Source organism: Ceratotherium simum, chromosome 7, assembly GCF_057802395.1.
Source record: "Ceratotherium simum simum isolate JZ-2026a chromosome 7, ASM5780239v1, whole genome shotgun sequence".
NCBI lineage: Eukaryota > Metazoa > Chordata > Mammalia > Perissodactyla > Rhinocerotidae > Ceratotherium > Ceratotherium simum.
The window spans coordinates 71393479-71416596 of NC_141906.1; the positions used below are offsets into that span (position 1 = coordinate 71393479).

The 23118-nt window shown below is 43.1% G+C and overlaps 1 protein-coding gene across 1 annotated transcript in view; it reads left to right on the forward strand.

Annotated features, from left to right (window-relative positions):
- TECTA (tectorin alpha) overlaps positions 1–19593 on the forward strand; it is a 67391-nt gene extending 47798 nt beyond the window's left edge. Inside the window, exons 13-23 of the mRNA XM_004427198.3 lie at positions 2783–3166; positions 5271–5556; positions 7145–7441; positions 9707–9817; positions 11036–11238; positions 12201–12364; positions 12811–13059; positions 17144–17306; positions 18415–18502; positions 18790–18906; positions 19493–19593. Coding sequence (XP_004427255.2) covers positions 2783–3166; positions 5271–5556; positions 7145–7441; positions 9707–9817; positions 11036–11238; positions 12201–12364; positions 12811–13059; positions 17144–17306; positions 18415–18502; positions 18790–18906; positions 19493–19593 — 2163 coding nt within the window. The remainder of the gene's footprint in view (positions 1–2782; positions 3167–5270; positions 5557–7144; positions 7442–9706; positions 9818–11035; positions 11239–12200; positions 12365–12810; positions 13060–17143; positions 17307–18414; positions 18503–18789; positions 18907–19492) is intronic.
- Positions 19594–23118: the final 3525 nt, after the last annotated feature.

Here is a 23118-nt window from a genome sequence, read left to right on the forward strand (position 1 = left end):
AAAATAACGTATCAACAGTGAAAAATAATACCCTACAGAATTAATCAATTTTAAAATGAAAAAGAATAGCAGCATTAAAAAAAAAACTAATTGAAATGTCTGAACTGGAAATAAACTAGGCAAAAAATAAATAATGTCTCCTTTTTGTAAAGATGCATTGTTCTTGTTCAAGAACAGCTAAGTTGACTTTACTTTGAGAATAAATAAAAGAAATGAACGTCGAAGTTACCCTCAATCTCATTTTCAGTGGGAAATTTATCTAAATGTTTATATTATAAAGATGGAGAGAAGTAGAGTGAAATAGTACAACTAATCAAAGAAGACTTCCTGGGAGAGGTGGGTTTTGAAGTTAGCTCTTAAAAATATTGATTATTTTAAAGGAAAAGGCAGAACATGTGGGAGAAAATAATAAATTCCATTTTCTCACAAACTGGGAGAAGAGATGACCAGGCTCAAAACTGAAAAGCACTCTTTTAATCTCTGCTCACCTCTCCAGAGACTTCCTGACATGTATCCATCTGTCAAGTGGGTCATGTACCCCTCAGTAGGGCTCCCGAGTATCTGTGGCATAGTGGAATGACACTTGGGTTTGATTCTAGCTGAACCACTGCCAGTAGTGCGACATTGAGCAAACTGCCTCATTTCTCTGAGCTTAAGTCGCCCTATCTATGAAATGTGACTAATAATACCAACTCGGTACTGTTGTTATGTACATAATCTATGCCAAGTACCTTGCCTAGTACCTAGCACCTACTACCCAGCACCAAATACCTAATACCTAGCATCTAGCTATTTTGTTGTTGTTGTTGTTATTCTCTTGAGAAGAGTTTTGTAAATAAAAAATCCAGGCGTGTTAATGAAATTATGCATGTGAAAGCCCTTGGAACTCTCAGGAAAGGGATGGTTCAGCTCTTGGCAGCTATTAGTATTATAAACATTATTATCTGCTTTGCATCAGCTGTTTTGACAACAGCTTATGTCTGGGAAGTAGCAAACTCACAGAAGAAATAATTCACATCTACTTGCCACAATTTAAACAAGCTTAGGGGCTTGTTGATACAACAAATTTCTTCGGAAATAAAGAGAGAACACATCTAGCCATTAGCATGTAGGGTAATCACCCAGCTGTCACTGTCAGGTCTAATTAAGGTAAAGAAAGCAGCATAGGGGCCAGTCACTTTACTGTGCTGCTAGTTGCATGATCAAGTTCTCCTGGGGGGTGAGTTATTTATCCTTGATCATATCCACATACATCAGGTTATGTTTCTCTTTCCACCCATGTAATGTCTGACTTCTTATCAGAGAGAGGCCAGACCATCTGCTCAATTATTCTGCAAATCTGATAAGAGAAATGAAGTCAATTTGTGAGGCTGCTGGCACCCAGAATATTTTACAGGTCTGGAAGGAGGGAAGACTCCGGTTCCAGGAACTACTCTACTTTGAGGATGAAAGAATCAGCAGCGGCATCTTGAAGTGCACTGGATTGAGAAAACTTTTCCTGGGAGATCTCGCCCTGTGTCTATTTACCCTTGAATCTAAGTCATATCTGTACTTGATCTCCAGTGTTTTGATAAATTTATAGTTAAAGCAGACAACAGTGATCAGACAGAAGCATAGGTCTTTTTGTGCCATTAAAACATCTCTGGATAGCACTGTTTGGGTAAACTGAATTAGTGCACTGAGTGGCCACATCTCTGTGACGTAGTCTACTTGTCAGGGCCACATCCCACTTGGCCAATCATGACCAATTTTCAACAGTTCCCTGGAATTCTTAGTCTAGGACAAGTGCAAGACCAAGAGCTCAATTCCACCAAGTAAAGCTATGTCTATAGATGGTTGCTTGTTTGGGGAAGTAGAAAATAACGGCTGCCACCAATTGGGGATATACTTTGTAGTAGGTATTTTATATAACTTTATACAATTCCTCACCATGTGAAAGAGGATAAGGAGTTCTTCTCCTGTAATAAAGCAGTTACTATTTATTGACTGCCTACTCTATGCCAGGAAATGTGCTGTATACATCTTGTTTAATTTAGTCTTCACAACTGCCCTGCAAGACATTATTATCATCTCCAATTTAGAGATGAGCAAACCGACACCCTGGGAGGTCAGTAGTGCTCCTCGAGGAGGCGCACTGCAGGGTGGCAGGGCTGGGATTGAAACCCAGGTGGCCTGATCCTAAAGCTTTCCTTCCACAGGACCAGGCTGTTCTCTAGATCTCTCACTTCAGGACACAGAAATGGAGGTACTTGCAACAGAGGTAAATTAGATGTAGACTAGATACAGGAAAAAGTTTGGAACGGTGAGTATTGTGAAATGTTGAAGTAGTTCATCATAAGGGTTGGTTATCATTTTCTTTTAACCTATTTAAGATTTGAAGGGCCCATTTTATCATTCTTGAGTGAATTTAAATTTCATCCTTGATGTGGAGCAGGTACTACTTAGAATAATTTTCTACCAAATATTCTTCCTCTTCACCTAGTTCCTCTAACAGCTGCACATTCAGGTTGGCTGTGATTAGTTCTACAATTCAGCCATAAAGATGCCCAAGCTCTTGATTGAAACCAATAAAGACTAAATTGCATATTGTTTGGCATCTGAGTTACAAGGAACTGAGGTAACGTTTGAAATGAAGCTGCCTCCCTACTGCTCTCTGTTGCAAATTCCAGCCCCATTATAGGTAGGCTAGCCCAGCCGGGTATAGGGTCCAGATGGACTGCGCTTTGGGGTCCCCAGTCCCGACCATAGCCTGAGATTAATGCCCATGGCGCCTCTCTTCCAGCCCAAGCAGCTGTTCTGGAACAGCGACTGTACGCGGCGCTGCCGCTGTTTCCGGCGCAACCTGATCCAGTGCGACCCGCGCCAGTGCAAGTCCGACGAGGAGTGCGCGCTGCGCAACGGGGTGCGCGGCTGCTTCAGCACCAAGACCTCCTACTGCCTGGCGGCCGGCGGCGGCGTCTTCCGCACCTTCGACGGCGCCTTCCTCCGCTTCCCGGCCAACTGCGCCTTCGTGCTCTCCACCATCTGCCAGAAGCTGCCGGACATCTCTTTCCAGCTCATCATCAACTTCGACAAGTGGTCGTCGCCCAACCTCACCATCATCTCGCCCGTCTATTTCTACATTAACGAGGAGCAGATTCTCATCACCGACCGGAACACTGTCAGGGTGACAAGCCTTTCGTTGATTCTTAAGAAACGGGCGGCAGACAAGGGCGTTGTGGTTTTCTCAGATAACCAAGTTTGAGGATCATGGGTTGTTGCTTCATATATGCCAGATACAGATGACCAGATTTTAAAGAATGAAAGTATAAAGATTCTACAAGCTAAGGCTGGGCCCCATTTAGTCCTTCGCTGAGGATTCCAAAGGCCAAGGTATAATGTCGCAGGGCCATAATAATGCCATGGGTGCCAATAAAGCTTCAGGCGATAAAATGGTAGATAAGTCAGCTTTTACTCTGGATTAATTTCCAAAAAGCATCTCGTTTTGTGTGTTTTTGCTGAGGAAGATTCTCCCTGAGCTAACATCTGTGCCAATCTTCCTCTATTTTGTATGTAGCTTGCCCCCACGGCATGACCCAGGATGAGTGGTGTAGGTCTGCACCCGGGAATCAAACCGGGGCTGCGATGCAGAGTGTGCCAAACCTAACCACTAGGCCACTGGGCTGGCCCCTCGTTTCTTTTGAAAAGCCTTTAAAATTATTCTTGGCTCTGCCCACCTGTACCAAGACCCACTCTTTCATCTCTGCCATCCTTTCTAGAAGCTGAGAGAAGGCAAGCATTTGCCTATAAAAACAACTCCCTAAATAAAAACCTGATGGAACATCCCCCACTGTCAGAGGGCCCCATTATGACATACCAAGTAAAAGAAAATGGGAGGCTGAATAAGGTGAATTTCTCTTTGGTTGGCTTTGCCTTAAGTCAGCTACCTGGTTTCTTGTGAATCTTAGACATGTATATAAGTAAATGTGAATGTCCAACCCACCTCCATAACTAATATGGCTCTTCAACTTGGATTCCTCCCACCCTTTCCATTTATGAAGATAATCTGCTCTGATGAACTATTGGCGGTGACCCCCAGCATCTCAGCTAAACCAGGCTGCACACAGCAGGTAGACCTGAAAGATGGAGCCAGGCCCCAGTGCTGTGACTACAGCTAGGGAGGGACAGGTAGAGGGCCAGGACATACATATTAACATTTTTTGGAGTTGAGTGTTATTCTGTGTATCTGCTTTCCACCATTGGCTCAGATAATCACGCATTGAGTGTATTTTTATTTGAGGAGTCATCAAATAGTTTAGTATTCAGTGTCAGGCAAAAGACTGGAGGTATTTTGCAAGCTTAAAAGGATGAGCCTGGATTTTAATACTGGCTTTTAACTTCACTGAAAGCTGCTACTGTTTTTGACACTGCAATTCCTTTTGCAAATTGGCCCACATAGACACAACTGCATTGTCCCGAATACAGGTGCTTGAAAGTAAAAATGACCACCTCAGAGAGCAAAACTGAGATCGTTGCTGAATAAAATACCCCAAGCTAGCCAAAATAAAGAATCATAATTTTAAAAAGGCTTCTGCTTTTTTTAAGAAACATAAGTTACTAATAACCTGAGGGGAAAAATCCCAATTTATTCTGTAAGTACAGGAAAAGCATATTATGTTCTGTCCTAAGGGCTAAGAAAAGAAACTGTTATAAAGCAGGAAAATGACAAATACAGAAAATACCGTGCCTATAGGACCTCTGTAGGAGGACCTCCTGTTTGTACATTATAAACAAGAAAACAATAAACATGGCAATGATCCCCAGATTCATTTTAACCATGATAAACTCTCCTTAGAGCAGAATTGAGATTTCATTTTCTCTAATTGGTTCATGCTGGGGAAAGTTTTATACACAAATCCAGCCATTTGGAGTGGGTTATACTTTTCTAACGTTTTCTTATCTCTCTGCCTCCAGATTTTGCTTCTTTGGGGGAACTGTGGACAGTAAGATGAGTGAGTGCCCTTAAACTCTAGGGCAGGGGTCAACAAACTTTGGAATTCAGCCAAGTCTACCTACTTGCTGCCTGTTTTTGTAAATAAACCTTTATTGGAACACAGCCTCACTCATTTCATTTCATATGGTCTGTGATGGCTTTCCTGCCACAGGGCAGAGTTGAGTAGGGATAGGGATCATATGGCCTGCAAAACCTAAAATATTTACTCTGGCCCTTCACAATAAAAGTTGCCAACTCCTGATCTAAGGATAATTTACCTTTTTTTTTCCTCCAATAGGTGAATGGCACACAAGTGAATGTTCCATTTATAACTGGTTTGGCAACCAAAATCTACAGCATTGAGGGGTTCCTGGTGATTGACACCAGCCCTGACATCCAGATCTACTACAATGGTTTCAATGTCATAAAAATCAGCATCAGTGAGAGGCTACAGAACAAAGTGTGCGGCCTCTGTGGCAACTTCAATGGGGACTTAACTGATGATTATGTGACCTTGCGGGGGAAGCCGGTGGTGAGCAGCGTGGTGCTGGCCCAGAGCTGGAAAACCAATGGCATGCAGAGGAGGTGAGAGTTCTAGTCACTGGGCTAGGTGAGACGAGCCATTAGACTCAGGGGCCCAAATCCTCTCACTTCCATGGGAGGTGTCAATGAGGAATGCACTTTCCATAGCATCGCCCTACCTCTCCTACAAAGAGCTGAGCTTTTGGAGTTTTCATGATACAAATAGGCACATCAGAGGCTTCAGTAATTTCTTGAGTGGCAGAGGAAGGAACTGGGCTTAGATGATCGGACTCTAAATTTTCACGTCATCCAGCCCTCGGCTAAACAGAAGAGTGTGCCCAGGATTAGAACTCTGAAGCCGTGGCCGGCTGCCCAGTTGGAACCTGGGTCCCCCTGCTGGGGTGGGATTCTGAATCAACTCAGAAAAAGAGGGCTATCCCTTGCTCCCCAGTGCTGGGTCTAATTGTGTGTCCATGACTCTTACCAGAAGGCTTGGTTGTAGTTGGAAAAGTCGAAGTTGGTGGCAATCAGGAAAGCCTTTTTAAATAGAAGTCACCAAAGTTATTATCAGGCCCCTCTCTGGCCAGCTGAGACAGAATGAGCTAAACAAGTTATTCCAAAGGTGTTTAATTTAGGGCCCCTCCGGGCTGCGGAATTACAGTAATACCTTTCCGGATCGATAGAAATGCTTCTCTTTCCTGGCATTTCTTTGCTCAATCTCTCCTTATGCATGAACATGCCAGACATCAGCTAAATACCCAGACGTGGAAATGAAGCCCCAAACCCTCTTTGACCCTTCTGCAGGTGTAAACTGAATAATGTATCATAAATTAGACTATCCTGTGAATTATGGGACCCAGAGCTGAGAGAACCTTGGGCAACGTCTAGTCCCATCTCTTCCTTTTCTAGGTGAAACGGAGGCTAGAGCAGAATGATTTACATGAGGAGGCCCTGTAAGTGGCACAGCCAGGATTAAATTCCAGAATTTCTAATTGAATGCTTTCTCTAAAATGTCACTTATTGGGCCCACAGTTAGAAAAATGACAACTTGGGACATTTAAGCTATTCTGGGGCTTCCAAAGAGGAGCAAGGCTCAGTTCCTCCTGAGGAACTATGATTCTGTCTGAGCCTCCTCTCCTTTCCTTTCCTCCTTCTTTCGTAAACGATTTCAGCCTGACACCACTTTTCTTGTGAAGGCTCTGCTTTTGGTCTCTGATAGCTAAACTGGAACTGGTTTGGAAGCTTCTGGACTTCGTTTTGATTCTTCAGTTCTACCAACTGTCATTGCTATCGTTATTGATTAACAATAATAGTAACCATTATTATTATTGTTATTGGTTATTTTATTAGGACCTGCTAATGGTTACTGTATCAATTATATCAGTCAATTATATCAAAGGTTAATGGTTATTATATCAATATCTACCTTTCATCTGACACATGGGCTACCAGTCCATTATTTTGTTTTATCATCACTTGTCCCAGTGATATTAACATAGAAATTGCCTAACTTTCCTAAGGTCACATAGTCAATTAGTGTTGGAATCAGCAGAGCACACTAACTTCTGGGTTAGCCAAAGAGGTATCAGACGTGGTCTTCCCTTCCACTGGACATCTTGGATGGCTGTCTTTGCTTCACTTGTCTGACCGGACTTCTTGCCCCCAGCTGCAACGAGCTGCAGTTCTCACAGTACGCAGCCATGTGTGACAACGTGCACATCCAGAAGATGCAGGGCGACGGCTACTGCCTGAAGCTCACAGACATGAAGGGCTTCTTCCAGCCCTGCTACGGGCTTCTCGACCCCCTCCCCTTCTACGAGTCCTGCTACCTGGATGGCTGCTACAACCACGTGAAGTTGCAGCTCTGTGGCTCCCTGGCTGCCTATGGGGAGTCCTGTCGCTCCTTCGGGATCCTCAGCACTGAGTGGATTGAGAAGGAGAATTGCTGTAAGAGAATTATTTTCTTCCTGCAGATTCTTTTCTAAGTTAAGAGAACAGCTTTGTGGGTAGCATTGCTTTGTCTGGGGCTGGCTGGCTGGCCTCCACCTCTGCCCATGGCTCTGCTTCCAGACTGGGAGAGTTGAGAGTTGTGAGCTGCAATGGAGATTCCTCGAGGGGCATTTTCAATGGTGCCTCGTGTGCCTGTAGTTCCGGCCCAGTGATGGAATTTGGAACACCACCTTGGGAAGACAGGGGTCTCTGGGTGGGAGGAGCACCAGTTTAGTGACTTATGAGGTAGAGGCACAGAGGATGGGATTTCTGATTGATTTCAGTTCCCAAACTCAGCTCTATGCCAGCTCCTTTAACATGGGTCAGAGCCCAAATCAGAAATGGAAGGCATGTGGCACGTGGCAAGCTGATTGGAATTGAGCCGGCTGTATCTGTCTGGGTTGAAAGGAAGCTGAGATTAGGTTTCTAAAGGGATCATATGTATATTAAGTTAGTTGATAAAATAAAGATCAGTAGATGCTTGTATTTTTTTCTGTAGTAGGGAAATTATTTTGATGTGTATATCCATTATTCTATTTGTTCATTTTCTTACTATGTTAATCAAATAGATGGAGCAAATATGTATATAAACACATATAAATTTGTCATACACGTATATGTGTGTCCATATACATAAATGGTCACTCTGTCCCATTAATGCAGTGATGCAGTATGATATTGTGGCCACAGAATGTGTGCATGTACCTTGACACACACTACCAACCCCGTGTGCAGACAGGTACCACTGGGAAAGCTGGCCCATCCAAGACTGTGCATGCCTGTTGGTAAATTTGCAGACGAAAGCTGACCAAGAATAGAAATGTACTTAATTCAGAACCTAAAGACAATGTAGTTAATTGAAATATGCATTCAGTAATTTCAGAAACTCTTAACAAGCAAATTACTAGTCTCTGTTGGAAATCAACAGAAATGTTTTGTTTGATAACTTTAATATTTTACCCCGTTGTGTTAATTAGCAATACTTTAAAGAACTCTAACTGTTTTGAACTTTAAAAATTGTCTGGAATTTGGAAAAAAATATCAGTTTTTGTTTTTAACCTCAAAGCTTCCCTTTGTATAAGGGCGTGTCTTATTTGCCAATTGGCAGACGGACCATCAGACTTGTAAATGAGTGTTTTTCTTCCTGTGGGCTGTAAACTCCTCATTTTCTTTATAAAAGGAAGCCTTTTAAAAATAAATGTATTTAAATGATGCTGATGGCTTTCTTTCAGTCTTTCCAGAAATTAAGACCGAGTGATGCTAAGCCATCTGTCACCTCGAAACTAGTACAGTTAGTTCCTTAGCAGAGGGGTCAGGAGAGGCATCGGGAGCTGTGGGACAGCTCGGGTCATTTGTTTCATTATTAAACTCTTGAAGCTAACGTGGCTCATGCTGTGATTGAACAGTATCTTTAGCACTAACCATCGTATACCGTGATGAATCGGAGGCTTATTACATCTGGATGGGGAGAGAGAGTCTTTAAATAAGGATGTGAGTCTCTAAAAGGAGATGCTCTCAATTAGTGGTTCTCAGACTAAAGTGTTGACCTTGCAAATGATCTGTGTGGACTCCTCTGCCACAGAAATATTGTTCATAATATGATGATGATACTTCACATACATTTATATTTTACTTAGAGTTTTACCCTTTTTGGCAAAACAGTACCATTAATCTAATTAAGGGAACTCTCTGGAATCTTACTGGCCCTAAAATTTTCATTCTTGACAAATATTTGTTGAGCACCAATTATGAGGTGGCTGGGTGTTGGGAATATAGAGATGAATGGTTTGGACCCTACTCTTTATATAAAGATACAAAGACGCGTGATTGTAGCACAGCATAGAAAGTGCAGTAATCATGGTGTATCCTGGCAGTTAAGAGCGTCTGTGCTTTCCGTCGTCACTGCCTACCTTCGTCTGAGTGTGACCTTGGGCAGGTTTCAGTCGTGAAATGGGAGTTATAACACTTAGCTCACAGAGCATTTGTGAGGGTTGGAGGAGATAACGTAACCAAAGCATGAAGCACAGTGCCAGGCCCGTATTAGGGGCCCAATGACTAGCTGTTGTCATTATTTTTGGGAAGGTTGCCCTGTCTGTTACTTTGCGGCCGCCGTCTGACCATCACCACTTTCTTTAAAGTGGCTAGTCCAGAGTGTAACCACATGCTTCCGTGTGTTGGTGTGAAAATCAATTCGTGTGTGTTTCTGTTTGTTTTCCTTTTTAGCAGGAGTGGTTGAAGACCCCTGTGTGGGGGCAGACTGTCCCAACCGAACCTGTGAGCTGGAAAACGGAGGAGAGCTGTGCGGTTGCATCGAGCCGCCCCCCTATGGAAACAGTGAGTGACACCTGCCACTTCCCTGCGCAGACAGGTGCAATGGGAGAGGCCTGGCAGCCGAGTAGGAAGGCTCCAGGGTTGGAGCTCATACATCCCACTCTGTAGGTTAGAAACCCAAATAGAGAATCTTTCATGAGCATTTAGGCAGAACAAGGAAGCAATCCGATAGCTTCAAAGTAGGCTAATGTTTGTTTCCTCGTAGCTACATCCTTTTCTTCAATAAATTACAACACATAAATTTGTACATGAATAGAATCAGCCAGTTCCATCTGAGGCCATGTTCAACATCAGAGAGATCCAAATTGATCTTTTAGACTCACAGGGAAGTAAGGGGGTTGGACGAAAACATGAAAGAATCAGGGGGAGGGTGCCAGGTGCTGTAAGACTCCTTGACAGCCAGCTTTATCTGGCCCGTGGCTTTTCAGTCCCGAATATACAACTGAAATGTTTGAAGGAAACAGTAAACAACTAGGAGTCCGGGTCCTGTTCCTAACTGCGGCCCCTGAAGGTAGGACTGGCCTTGTCGCCCGGCCGAGCGCACCCGTGATGTCAGCTGGAAGTGGAGCTGCTTTGCCTCCCGGTTCTGCGCCCTTGCCTGAACCAAGTAACTCAGAAGGCACGTGCTAAATTTACCATCATTAGAGGATGAAAGCCTAATTGACTAAAAGGCTCCATAGGAGGGGACGACCTGCTGTTCAAGGGTTTCACCTAAGCAGATAAAAATGTTTCTCTCTGTTTCTATAGTGCTCATTAGCTTGTGTTTATGTACTCACAGAAAATGTCAATTGGTGTGTCACCGTGTCAAAAAGCAAGAGCGCCTAGGGATCAGCTGGGGCTTTAGGGTGGCCCGGCCAGTGCTGCTCTCACCTGGGGGCATGTTCTTGAGCCAAGCCCCAGTGAGCCAGATGCAGCATGCAGCTTACGGAAAAGTCGCTACCATCACAGTGCAGGAGAAATCCTGGGTTTGTGAAGAAAAGACAAAAGACGCTTTATTAGCATTTTCATCTTTTTAAAAAGGCCCTACAATGCCCCAGTTATTGCTTTGAATGAATTCATGTCCTCATTTGGTTTGATCAAAGCTTAGTTAGAAATGCCGCAGCCTTTGTGCAAAGGTCATGAGCCTCTTCTAAAGGCAACGGTAGTGCGGTGCCTCGCCGCCACCCCTCAGCAGAACCAGCTACCACTGACGTGCCTCTCGTAATAACTGTTCCCCCACAGACTCACATGACATTATCGATGCAGAGGTGACCTGCAAGGCGTCCCAGATGGAAGTGTCCATATCTAAGTGCAAACTCTTCCAGCTCGGCTTTGAGAGGGAGGGCGTGAGGATCAATGACAGACAGTGCACCGGCATCGAGGGGGAAGATTTTATCTCCTTTCAGATCAACATCACCAAAGGGAGTTGTGGAAACATTGTGCAGGTGAGAAACGGGGGCGGGAAGAGCACCTGGCAGAGGTAGTGACAGCTCTGGGTGTTTGCACGTTGATTGTCCTTAAAGCCAACTTCAGGGCAGTCTACTTAGAAACATCCTCCTTGGAAAACAGCAAAAGGCACGTACGTACAAAATGAAAGGCATCAAGGAGAACGATCATTTGGTGCTAAGTGGTTGATTGAACTGAACGAGCACAGTAAGTGACGTGCTTCTTTGCTTGGTTTGCGCCATCTGCTGTCATCCTTTGCCCTGCATATTGACAAATTTTTGTTCCCTCTTTCATGCTTCTGTTGTTCCTCCAGGTAAATACAGCTGGGTTCAGCTATTTCAGGAGGTAAGGGTGTCCCAGACATCGTTTAACACTTGGCTGCAGAAATAGAGCAAGGTCCCAACTTTTAGTGTCAGATTACCCAATTTATAGGTTAGCAAAGCATCTTGCTTCTCTTCTCCCTGGTCCTTCCTGCTGTCTGTCTGTTCCTGAGACCCACATTCATTAACACTTTTATTAGTTAGTGAAAGGAGTAAGAAGGTGAAACTTGCATTTGTTCATTTTGGCACTTGTGGGCATGTCTGGTAAAAGATTTGGTGGAGGAGAGATTTTGAAGCAAGAATTTAAAAAGAAGACTTCTATTACCTCGTGACGGCAGTACTTCGTCCTGTCGCCGGCTTGGGTTCCCACAGACAACTAGGGGCTGGTTGTAGTTAGAATTCGGTGGTACGCGAAGTCACCCTCCGTGGGCATTCCCGGTTATCAGACTGAAGGGTACTGTTGACATCTATTATAATCCTTTTTTTGTAAATGCTGTGGCCAGCTCCATACTGATTTATACTGGCCTCTGGGTTATGTATGGAGTGAAGCCATTTCTCTACTTTCAGGGCTGTGGATTTGAAATGCAAGCCACATACTCACTCCCAGATCTAATGATTTCTGACCTCCCTTTGCTCTGCAGTCCAATGGCACTCATATCATGTATAAAAACACAGTCTGGATCGAAAGTGCCAACCACACAGGCAACGTCATCACCAGGGACCGGACAATTAGCGTGGATTTTTCGTGTGCTTATGAGCTGGATATCAAAATCTCCCTAGACACTGTGGTGAAGCCAATGCTGAGGTAAAGAATCTCATGGGCTGTGCGCTTTGCTTTGTCTTTTCCATGACAGTTAAGGTTAGCATAATCAAAATTGCTAGCATTTGTCTTCGAAGCACTAGGGAAAAAATAATTCGTATTTTCTGAATCTAAATGCCCTAGACCAACACTGTTCAATAGAATTTTCTACAATGATGGAAATGTTCTATATCTGTACTATCCAATACAATAGCTGTGTGTGGCCATCGAGCACTTGATATGTGGCTGGGGGTGCTGAGGAATTGAATTTTTAATTTAATTTTAATTTTAATTGCCACATGTGGTTAGCAGGTACCATATTGGACAGTGCAGCGTTTGACTTTGCTACTCTCTGCTTTGCCTTTCGTCTGTATTTTCAGCTTGAAAATGGTAGGTAATTGAATAAAGATAATTGTTTGGGGTTCCCTGCCTCATGATTCTTTCTGTTTTAGTGTCATTAACCTGACAGTTCCAACCCAAGAAGGCAGCTTTACCACCAAGATGGCGCTCTACAAAAATGCCTCCTACAAGCATCCTTACCGCCAAGGTGAAGTGGTGTTGACGACTCGAGATGTGCTGTATGTAGGAGTCTTTGTGGTTGGAGCTGATGCCACACATTTGATCCTGACGCTGAACAAATGCTATGCCACCCCCACCCGCGACAGCAACGATAAACTCCGATACTTCATCATTGAAGAAGGGTGGGTGGCCTCTTATTAGAGGACAGTCTCGAAGCCTTTAGAATAATATTAGTCTGCATTACTTTTTAGAGAAGGGAATAGGAACTAATATTTGTTGACTACCTAGAGGGCCAGCATTTTGCATCCATGAACTATCTAATTCTCATAACAGCTCATGAGGTAGATATTATAAGCCTCATTTTATAGGTGAGAAGGCTGAGGCTTAGTGAGATCAAGCAACTTTTAAAGACACAGCAATTTAGTGATAGATCCACAAGTCCATGTGGCATTAGCTACAAAATACTTTATTCTCAAAGTGATCAAAGAGGGGATTCTATTCTGCCTACCTTCAATTTTGATTTGAGAGAAATGTGGACCATCTGCAAATGAAAGAATGTAATGAGAATAACTAAAGATTGGTGAATAGGACATCTATCAAAATTAAAAAGCATTACAATAATAGCTGATAAAATCAGTAAGTTTCTTTTTGCTCACTACTCTATGCCTAGCACTTTACTCACTACTATCTGCCTAGCACCTAGTATATTTCCTGAAACGTAGTGGTTATGCAACAAAATTTATTGAATGAATGAATGAATGGAAAGAAGACTATAGACCAAACAACAATAATGATAATTATCTTTATTTTTAAAAAACACTTACTGTTTTTAAACAATAATTCTTTTTTAACAGTTTTATTGCATACATAATTCATATACAATAAAATGTACTTGCTTTAAGTGTAAAATTCAATGATTTTTAGTAAACTTACAAAAGGAGCGCAATCATCAACATAATCTAATTTTGGAACATTTCCATCACCCCAATATGATAATTCCTAAAGCAGATGACTATATTAACTAAAATTCTTTCTCTTAGAAGCGGTAGAGACCAATTCAAACTAGCTTATGCAAAAACAAGGTGTTTAACGATTACAAAACCAAATCATAGGAGTGGATGTGCCTTCAGGGATGATTGGATCCAGGGAGCCAGATGCTGTCAAGACTGTCTCTCCCTTGCTCTGTCCCTTGTCTGTCTGTGTCTGTCTGTCTCTCTCACTGATCTCATTAGATGCTGGCAATCCTGGACCCGCATTCTTACAGCATTGTAACCACCAAGAAGCGAGCTTTCCTTCTCACCCCGATTCAGGGCCTCCCTGGGGAGGAACGTGACTAGCCTTTCTTGGACGATCTGCCTCTCATTTGTTTGAAGGGGATGCAACATTAACTTGCCTGGTGTCAGGGACGACAAAGTTCTCCTCGACCCTCTCGGGGTCCTTGGCTGGGTCTGAAAATTAAACGGGCAAAGATTAACAGGAGGAAAGTGTACAAATTTATTTAATATAAATTTTATGTGACATGAGAGCCTTCGTAAGGAAATGAAGACCCAAAGAAAGGGTTAAACCTGAGTATTGCATGCCAGGTTTAATGAAGAGGGGACAGTCATGGAGAAATATGTTAGGTCGAAGAGTAGGAGGTAAGTGTAGTAACCTGAGGGACACTTGGCCAGGCCTGTTTGTTGGGATTCTTCTCCACATCCCTTTGTCTTTGGAGATAAGGATGCTCCTTTCCTCCAGGTATGGGGGGGCACCTCTCACAAGAGGGTTTCATGACCTGTTTTAGGGGAGAAGGGTTGGGGGAAGGTCAGAGGGACCTTCCTGCATCTGCCATTTTCTGAAACTCCTTCGTCTTAAAATATTCAATATGCCAAGGTGCCACATTTTGAGGTAGTATATCCTGAACCCTGTCACTGACCTGGGTCAGCACCCACCCCTGGGTGGTCAGAGAATATAGTGTATACTGTAATTAGCTTTAAGGTTGGGGGAAAAGGAATGGTTCCCCAAAAGAAGAAGGGTGTGGTTCAAACAATAAATATCCACTGTTTTGCAGATGAAACAGGCTTAGGTTAGGTACACAGCTCACCCAAGGCCACCCTACTAGGAGGGGGCAGAGGAAGAATCCTCCCAGATATCAAGTCACATTGACTCCCTAACTGTCCAGGCGTGGCATGTGGCATGGGTTGCTGCGGTGTATTGTGGAATTTTCAGCAAAGACCTCACTAAGGCATTTGCCTTTCTGAATTGGTTTTAAGCCTCCTCAGAGGCAAAGGCAAGGATGTGGTGACTACTGGTTGTCTTGCAGGCCTACATGCTGGGATTGACATCAAAGTTCTCCATTTCTCCCTGTGTCTTCCCTCCTCTCTCATGATCCTTTCCCAAAGTGAAAGGGCCACAATCTGAGCCACTATACAAATGCAAACCCAGGCTATAGGGTTGGTGCCTCCTTTGAAGGATGCTGTGTTATTTAGCATTTTTTAAATAGTATTTAATAGACTCAACCCAGAAAGGGAGAGTAAGCGAGCATGTTCATAAATCTTAGCTTCCCCCAGAGTCTGAATAATGGCCTTCAAATTAAAATGTTGTTGGGTGTGAAGTAACTTCATCATGTGGGAGAATTTTAATTCTTGAGTCTTTCTTACCTTTTTTGGAGGGATACGGTTATTGTTTTTTCCAGTGAACTTAGGGGAAACCTGATGCTCAATGCATCAGTGAATAAGCAACAAAGTGAGTCCACCTCAGAATTTTGGAGGGTCAGCTGTCCCTCTCCAGCTATGTGCAGGGCAGAGATGCACCAATGTCTATTAGTGACTCAAAGCCTGGGGACACGCAAGTCACTTCTCTTATGTGCCTAGAGAGAGGAAAGGACAGTTGTTCTGTGAGAGTGGACAGAGGATTCTAGTACTTGGCTTGTCTGCTCACACTAAGGCAGGCGTTCAGACAGCCTGTCCCTGCCTCCCTAGGACCCTCCTTCTGCTCCATGTCTTTCTGATACCTAAACCTCAGGCTGTCTTTCTGGGAGTTAGTGGTCTGGTTAAGAGGGAAGGTCTGTGTGAAGATTGGAGGGCTGCGAACATTTTAGAATCTTTGAACCAATTTAGATTATTCAAATGAGTCACACTGACAAGGAACAGTATGGCAAGTAAGTTTTTCTTTCAAAGCATTTAAGAGACTATTGCCTGAAGACTAATTACAAAACTTAATAGGTCTGGGAATGCTGAAGGATAACTTCAGTTTTTAATTTTCCTTATCACTAAGCTATTTAATTCTGTGGACCAGGGGAAGAAAACAAGGAAAAGAGTCACTCTTTTTATCTTTATCATTTTAAAGAGCTTCTTGGCTCCCATGGACCAATCTTGGCCACGGTTGCACAATTCATTCATTCACTCATTCATTCACCCAACAAAGATTTTTAATACTTACTACATGCCCTGCAGTGTGTTGGAGACACAGTGAGGATTATGACTTGATTCCTGCCCTCCAAGGGCTCAGCGGATGCTGTCGGGAAATCCTGGAAAAGCCACCTGTTCCTGCCTGGTTGGGACAGCACTAGGGGATACTTATAAAGGAGGGGGAGCCATAGACTGGTGTTGGAGAGAGAACAGGAGTTATGCATGGGAAGAAGAGCAGAAAGACTTCCACTGGGGAAACATTACGTGAGAAGACTCTGGGGCATAGGAGACTGTGATGCACTGGGGAACTCTAAGCAGTGGAGGCAAAATATCTGTGCCTAAGGGAGGGCCGAGGCTGTCATTGGCCGCTGGCTCAGCACCACAAGGAGGAGAGGGAGGGCAGGAATCGGCCGTCACCTACATCCAGACGACTCTTGAGCTCGTCTTGACTGCTCTGCCTTCTCCTCCGCCTCCCACCTACTTTATCATATGGGAAGATTTTGCAAGAGGGTTTGAATCAGGAGCCCCTCCCAAAACTGATAATTAACTGAAGAAACTACAGAAGAAGTAAGGACTAATCTTGCATTTGTTAAATTGACGTCAGTAAAACACAGCATGATGTGGGGGCGGAATGAGAGACTGAAGTGCAGGGAAATTGAGCACAGTCTCTAGGGTCATTTTGGTTTTAGTTGCAGTTAGGATACTAATTTGAGGTGCTATTTGATGCTTTTAAAACAAACTATGAAAATATAAGGGAGTGGTAATAAATGACAAACCCACACGGTCCAGAGGTCACTTTCAAATGCAAAGGCATCTTTACCATTTATGATGATTTTATATGAAATAGTGAAGCAAAGATTCCATTTTTTCTGAATAGGTGTCAGAACATTAAAGATAATACCATCGGCATCGAGGAGAATGCTGTCTCCCTCACCTGTCGCTTTCACGTCACTGTCTTTAAGTTCATCGGGGATTATGATGAAGTTCATCTTCACTGTGCAGTGTCACTCTGCGATTCAGAAAAGTACTCCTGTAAAATAGTAAGTGAGAGTGTGAAAATTAAATGCTTAGTCTTATTTATCATGGCCCCAGTTTCCTCAACATGGGCATCATGAATGCCAGGATCTGTGTGGCTCTTTAGAGTTCTTAGGGCTCTGAGCACCTGGAAGTGGCTGAATTGGAATCATCCTCAGATACTTAGGAGCGGCAGCCGTCTTTGGTGGGACACTAAGACAGAGAACATGGTAGAATGATGTCCAATACTCCTCTATCTCTGAAAATGTCAATCTGTCATTGGCGTAACACTAGACCAGGGTTTCTCAATCCTTGGCACTTTGGACCAAATCATTCTTTGTTGTGGGTCTGTTCTGCACATAGTAGGATGTTTAGCAGCATCCCTGGCCTCTACCCACTAGATGCCAGCAGCACCTCCCCCCCCAGCTGCAGTGCCCAAAAATGTCTCCCGACACTGCCAAGTGTCCCCTGGAGGGCAGAGTTGGCCCTATTTAAGAACCACTGCACCAGAGTCTCAAGGAGCCAGGCCACCTGAATCTGAAGTGACCAGTGGGGCCAAGCCCCACTCCACCAAAGAAGCAAACTCCTGGGATCAGGACACATTTTATCCAGGTGTTCTTTAGACAGAGATTATCCCACAGCTCACCCTGAGGCTCTGGAGGCGCTGGTGGGATGAGGTGACATACCAGTCATCTCTTCTATGCCAGGCTTACGTCCCCACCGCGTGTGGCTATGTCCCTAAGATTTCATTGCACTGGTACCTGGTCTCTAACCTGTAACATTCCAGCTCTCAGCTTACGCCACATTTGCAGAATCCAGATGTGAATTATGGTCAGAGCTCCTTACAGATGCTGCTGTGTACACTATTGTTCAATGCGATGCAACAATCCTCATTCCTGGGAAGGGAGCCTCTTTGAATCTAATTCTGGTGTGGAGAATATATTTAATTCTGTTCAACATGAAGCCCAGAGTCTCAATGGGCTCAGTGATCAAGAATGCATTGGTTCTAATTAATCTGTGCAGCGATAGTGCTCGAGGCCAGAGCCACTGCCTCTTTTGGAGGTGGAAACATGGTGAAGAATAAGTTATCAGCTTAATTGTGTGAAATCTTCCCTCCGGTATTCTGTCTTTCAGGTTTGCCCACAAAATTCCAGGATTGCAACAGATTATACCAAAGAGCGTAAAGAACAGATCATTTCAGTGGGACCTATTAGGAGAAAAAGTATGTGTGTTCCCTAAAACACATTATGAATTATTAAAATAATGGGATTTGAAGGCTTAGGCTAACTCCTGGGTGTCTTTCATCTGTGCTATGAATCTAGTGAGTGAGGTGCTGAGGACACCAGTTTGAGAAGATGGCCCATTCCACAATGAAATCTTTTCATGGGCTATTAAACACTCACAACAGCATTGGGTCTTCCTCCTCTCCTCTCTTTAAAGCCTTGCCCTTAGATACAAGTTGAAGAGTTGAACTGTCTGCAGTTAATTTGCTCAATGGCTCTTTTTTAGGACTGGACTGGTGTGAGGACAACGGAGGGTGTGAGCAGATTTGCACGAGCCGGGTAGATGGGCCTCTGTGCAGCTGTGTGACGGGGACCCTGCAGGAGGACGGCAAGAGCTGCCGAGGTAAGTACGCCTCCCGTGCAGGGCAGGCAGCTGGGGGCACGGGAAGTTCTTTACTCTGAGAAGCAGAAGTTCATATGTGAAGCCCACTCAGTCAGCAACTGACCTGTGAGAATTCCAGAAATGAAGAAGGAAAGATGGGGAAACCACCCAAGGAATTCTAGCGCCATTTTGTTTTTTTAAAACTTTTGGGTCCCTACTCTTTTATCTAAAAGATGAAGGTGATTTAAAGAAAAAAAAAGTTATCCAGCCATTTAAGGACCAAATATTGGCCTTAAATCTGGCTGCCAAATCTAGTTGGGCTGTGGTTGGAACTGGGATGTTTGATTCAACAAACAAGATGTCCTGGAGTAGCCTTAACACATGGTTTCCCTGGTACCCTCTGAGGTTAGCAGGACTCTCCTAAAGGTTGGGTTAATTCTGTTTCTTTGCTGCCTCAGTCAGGGCCATTTGGGTAAAGTGCATTCTTGGCAATGAGGAAGGCAGCTTCCTTTATTCTGCTGAGTACTGCAAAGACGTCTGATCCCTATCAAACAGGTGTTTTTTTTTTTTTTTCCGTAGAACTTACTATGTTCCTCTCTCTTCACAGCCTCTAATTCTTCCATTGAACTTCAAGTTTGGACACTGCTTCTCATCATGACCCAGATTTCATTATGGCATTTTGTCTATAAATCAGGCACGACCTCATAATTAACTCAAGGTTGCCATATAAAGTACTGTAATTTACTTACTTCAACTCCCCGTAGGATAAAAGGTGTGTGCCCTTCAGTCAAAACCTCTTTGAAAGTGTCCAGCGTCTCGAAGTGATGCCATCTGCCTCAAACTTTGGTCAGAGTTCCAGAAATGACTGAAATTCCAAGCTCCTGTTTCAGAGTATGCAACGGGGCTTCTAAAAGCCAGTTGTGGAAAGCATATATCTTGCCTCATATTTCCCAACAGTTGTCACTAGAAACTTTGGTTCACATGAATAACCAGCAAAGGATAAAATTTTGGTTAGAAAAGTCTGACTGGAAATCTGACCAGAGAAATCTGTCAAACCAGTGTTGTTTCTGGATCAGTTGTTGCAGAGAGAGGGCCTGTTGGGAAGATATTGAAAAGCAGTGACCAGAAGTTTTGACTCCCTCTAAGGAATCTCTCCCATGTTTGAAAGTGTCTGCTCTATGACACGTGTGTGTTGCTCCCTTCTGTTCATGATGAGCTCCTCCCCTACCCTTGTGTCCTTCAACTTTGCCATGGCAGCTTGGCCACTGGCTATGTTGTTTGCAGACCTGGGGACCCCACCCCCCAAGCCATCCCCTCGGACCCAATCCCTTCTCTTTTACAAATCAACCAAATAATTTTTAATGTGTTTTATGCTTAAATAAACTTTGTGTTCAAGTATTCTCATTACTTGGTGGTTAGAATCATTGTTATTGATGTTGAGCCTTGCACACTGAATAGCATGCCATGATTTAAAGAAAGCAGCAGCAGCAGCAACCGTTGGAGCAGGTCGGCGCTACCGGCCAGAGCTTTAATGCGCTTTGTTATGTGACTGTTCGTGTGCACTTACAGAGCATTAGCAGGGTATTAAGGTGCTAATAGAAGAGAAGCAGGCAGCGTCCTCTTTTATGTGTAGTACATAAACACACATTTACTGTAATTAACTACAAAATGGAGGGCCTGCTAAATATGTCCCTGGAGTGCCTCTCTTTTTAAAGTTAAAAACAAAGGAAAACCCACTTCAAGTTTGTTTTGAAGTTGTTTTGGATTTAAGCTGATGGCATTTTTGTATTTTTCTGGGAACTCTGTGAAAAGAAGTCCTTAGCATCCTTGACCGTGGCTGTGGATACAATTACTGTTGTGTTACGTGTAAAAGGCACCGTATCACGCTGTCACTGGGCTGGAGAAGTGGGCTTTGGACTGAGTCTGCACTGAGCTGCTTTGTTCTCCCAGCCCCTTGGGAGGGTCAACAAATCCTAGCTTGTCTTGGCATCACACATGCTCTGTGGCTAAGACGACAGTGGGTATCGATGGAGAAATACATGCATCTGCTTCAACTTGGACACCTTGAGATCTGTTGGGCAAATGCTGAGCATTGAGATGGATTAAGGAATCAAACCATCTGTTCTAGGTGAGGCACAATACTTCTTCCTCACTGTGACAGAAATTGACGTTATGAGCACGTTCCTCTTTCACGTGAAAACCTCAACTCCAGACTATCCCCCGCTTCGGGATCAGAAGATTCAGAGCTGATGCCCCATTCTCATTGACACAGTTTAAGGTTTAGGTATTCACAATCAGACATATTCTGAGTGGAACACAATAATGTCTCATTTATTTTTTCACCTGATTACTTTAGATGAGTTTTAACTAAAAACATACAAGGAGAAAGTGTTTTGATATTTAATAACTTCTCTTTATTGATTTTCATGTCAAAGTCATTAGCAATTTCTAAATTAAAGACTGTAGTTGTTTTTTTAGCTTTTTAATTCAATCCTTTCTTACCGCACTTTTATTCTCGCCCTTTGATTTTCTCACCTGGTTGACATCCTTGACTTATCTATCATCAGGATAAGCTAGGTTGTGGTGCTATAACAGAAAACCCCAGAATCTCAGTGGCTTAAACAACCCAGGTTTCTTTCTTGTTCATGCTGGGGGCTCTGATCCTCACTCTTACCCTGGGGTAGAGGTTGATGGAGACTTCATTATGTCTTTTTTTTCTCAACAGAATTTATTTAACAATTTATCCTTTCCCCGTAAAACTGTGGTACCGCCTTTATTATATATCAAGTTCCAATCTCTGTGGTTCTGTCTGTGAGCTCTTTACTTTCTTCCATTGGTTAATTTTTCTGTTCCCATATCAGAACCACATTTTTTTATTGAGGTATAATTGACATATAACATTATATTAATTTTAGGTGTACAACATAATGATTCAATATACGTCTATATTGGGAAATGGTCATCACAATAATTTAGTTAACATCCCTCGCCACACAGTTAATTTTTTTTCCTCGTGATGAGAACTTTTAAGATCTACTCTCTTAGCAACTTTCAAATATACATACAGTGTTATTAACTATAGTCATGATGCTCTACATTAAATCCTCAGGACTTACTTATTTTATAACTAGAAGTTTGTACCATTTGACCTCCATCACCCTTTTTGCCCATCCTCCACCCCTCCTCTCTGGCAACCACCAGTTTCTTCTTTGTATCTAAAAGTTTGTTTCTGTTCTTTTCTTTGTTCGTTTGTTTTGCTTTTTAGATTCCACATATAAGTGAAATCATTTGGTATTTGTCTTTCTCTGTCTGACTTATTTTACTTAGCATAATGCCCTCAATGTCCATCCATGTTGTCGCAAATGGCAGGGTTTCCTTCTTTTTTATGACTGAATAATATTCCATTGTTTATATATATCACATTTTCTTTAGTCATTCATCCATAGATGGACACTTAGGTGGTTTCCATGTCTTGGCTATTGTAAATAGTGCTGCAGTGAACATGGGGGTACAGATATCTTTTTGAGTTGGTATTTTTATTTCCTTCAGATAAATACCCAGAAGTAGAATTGCTGGATCATATGATAGTTGTATTTTTAATTTTCTGAGGAACTTCCATACTCTTTTCTATAGTGGCTGCACCAATTTACATTCTCACCAACAGTGCATGAGGGTTCTCTTTTCTCCACTCTCTCGCCAACTCTTGTTGTTTCTTGAGACTTCATTATCGTTTGATGCTGCCAGCTTAACATGATGCTTTGGGGTTCACCTCAGCAAGGGGAGAGAGTGTGGAGAATCATAACCCAGAAGGGATCATATCACTTTTGTTCCCATTTCATTGGCCAAAGCAAATTATATGGTTATAACTAACTTTCAGAGGGCAGGGATGTGCAAATTTCCATGAGCCTGGAAGGCAGAAGAACTGGAAATTCGTGGGGACTGCTGCCACACTGTCTCTGAGTCGATCACGTCTATCTGTATTAAAGAAAAATACGTCTACAGAACTAAAAATAAACAAGCCCCTTAGCTGACTGTCTGGAAGGCAAAAGAGCTGGAAGACCATCCTGACCCTTCTACTAATTCTCTGCTTGAAACAAATTATTCGATATCACAATACCTTAACTTTCTTCTCTAGAAAATGAGCACATTAAGCTTCTTTAAGAAGAAGAATCTTTCAAATATTCTTTAAGAATAGGAATCTTTCAAATATTCTCATGTTAGAAAATAACACTA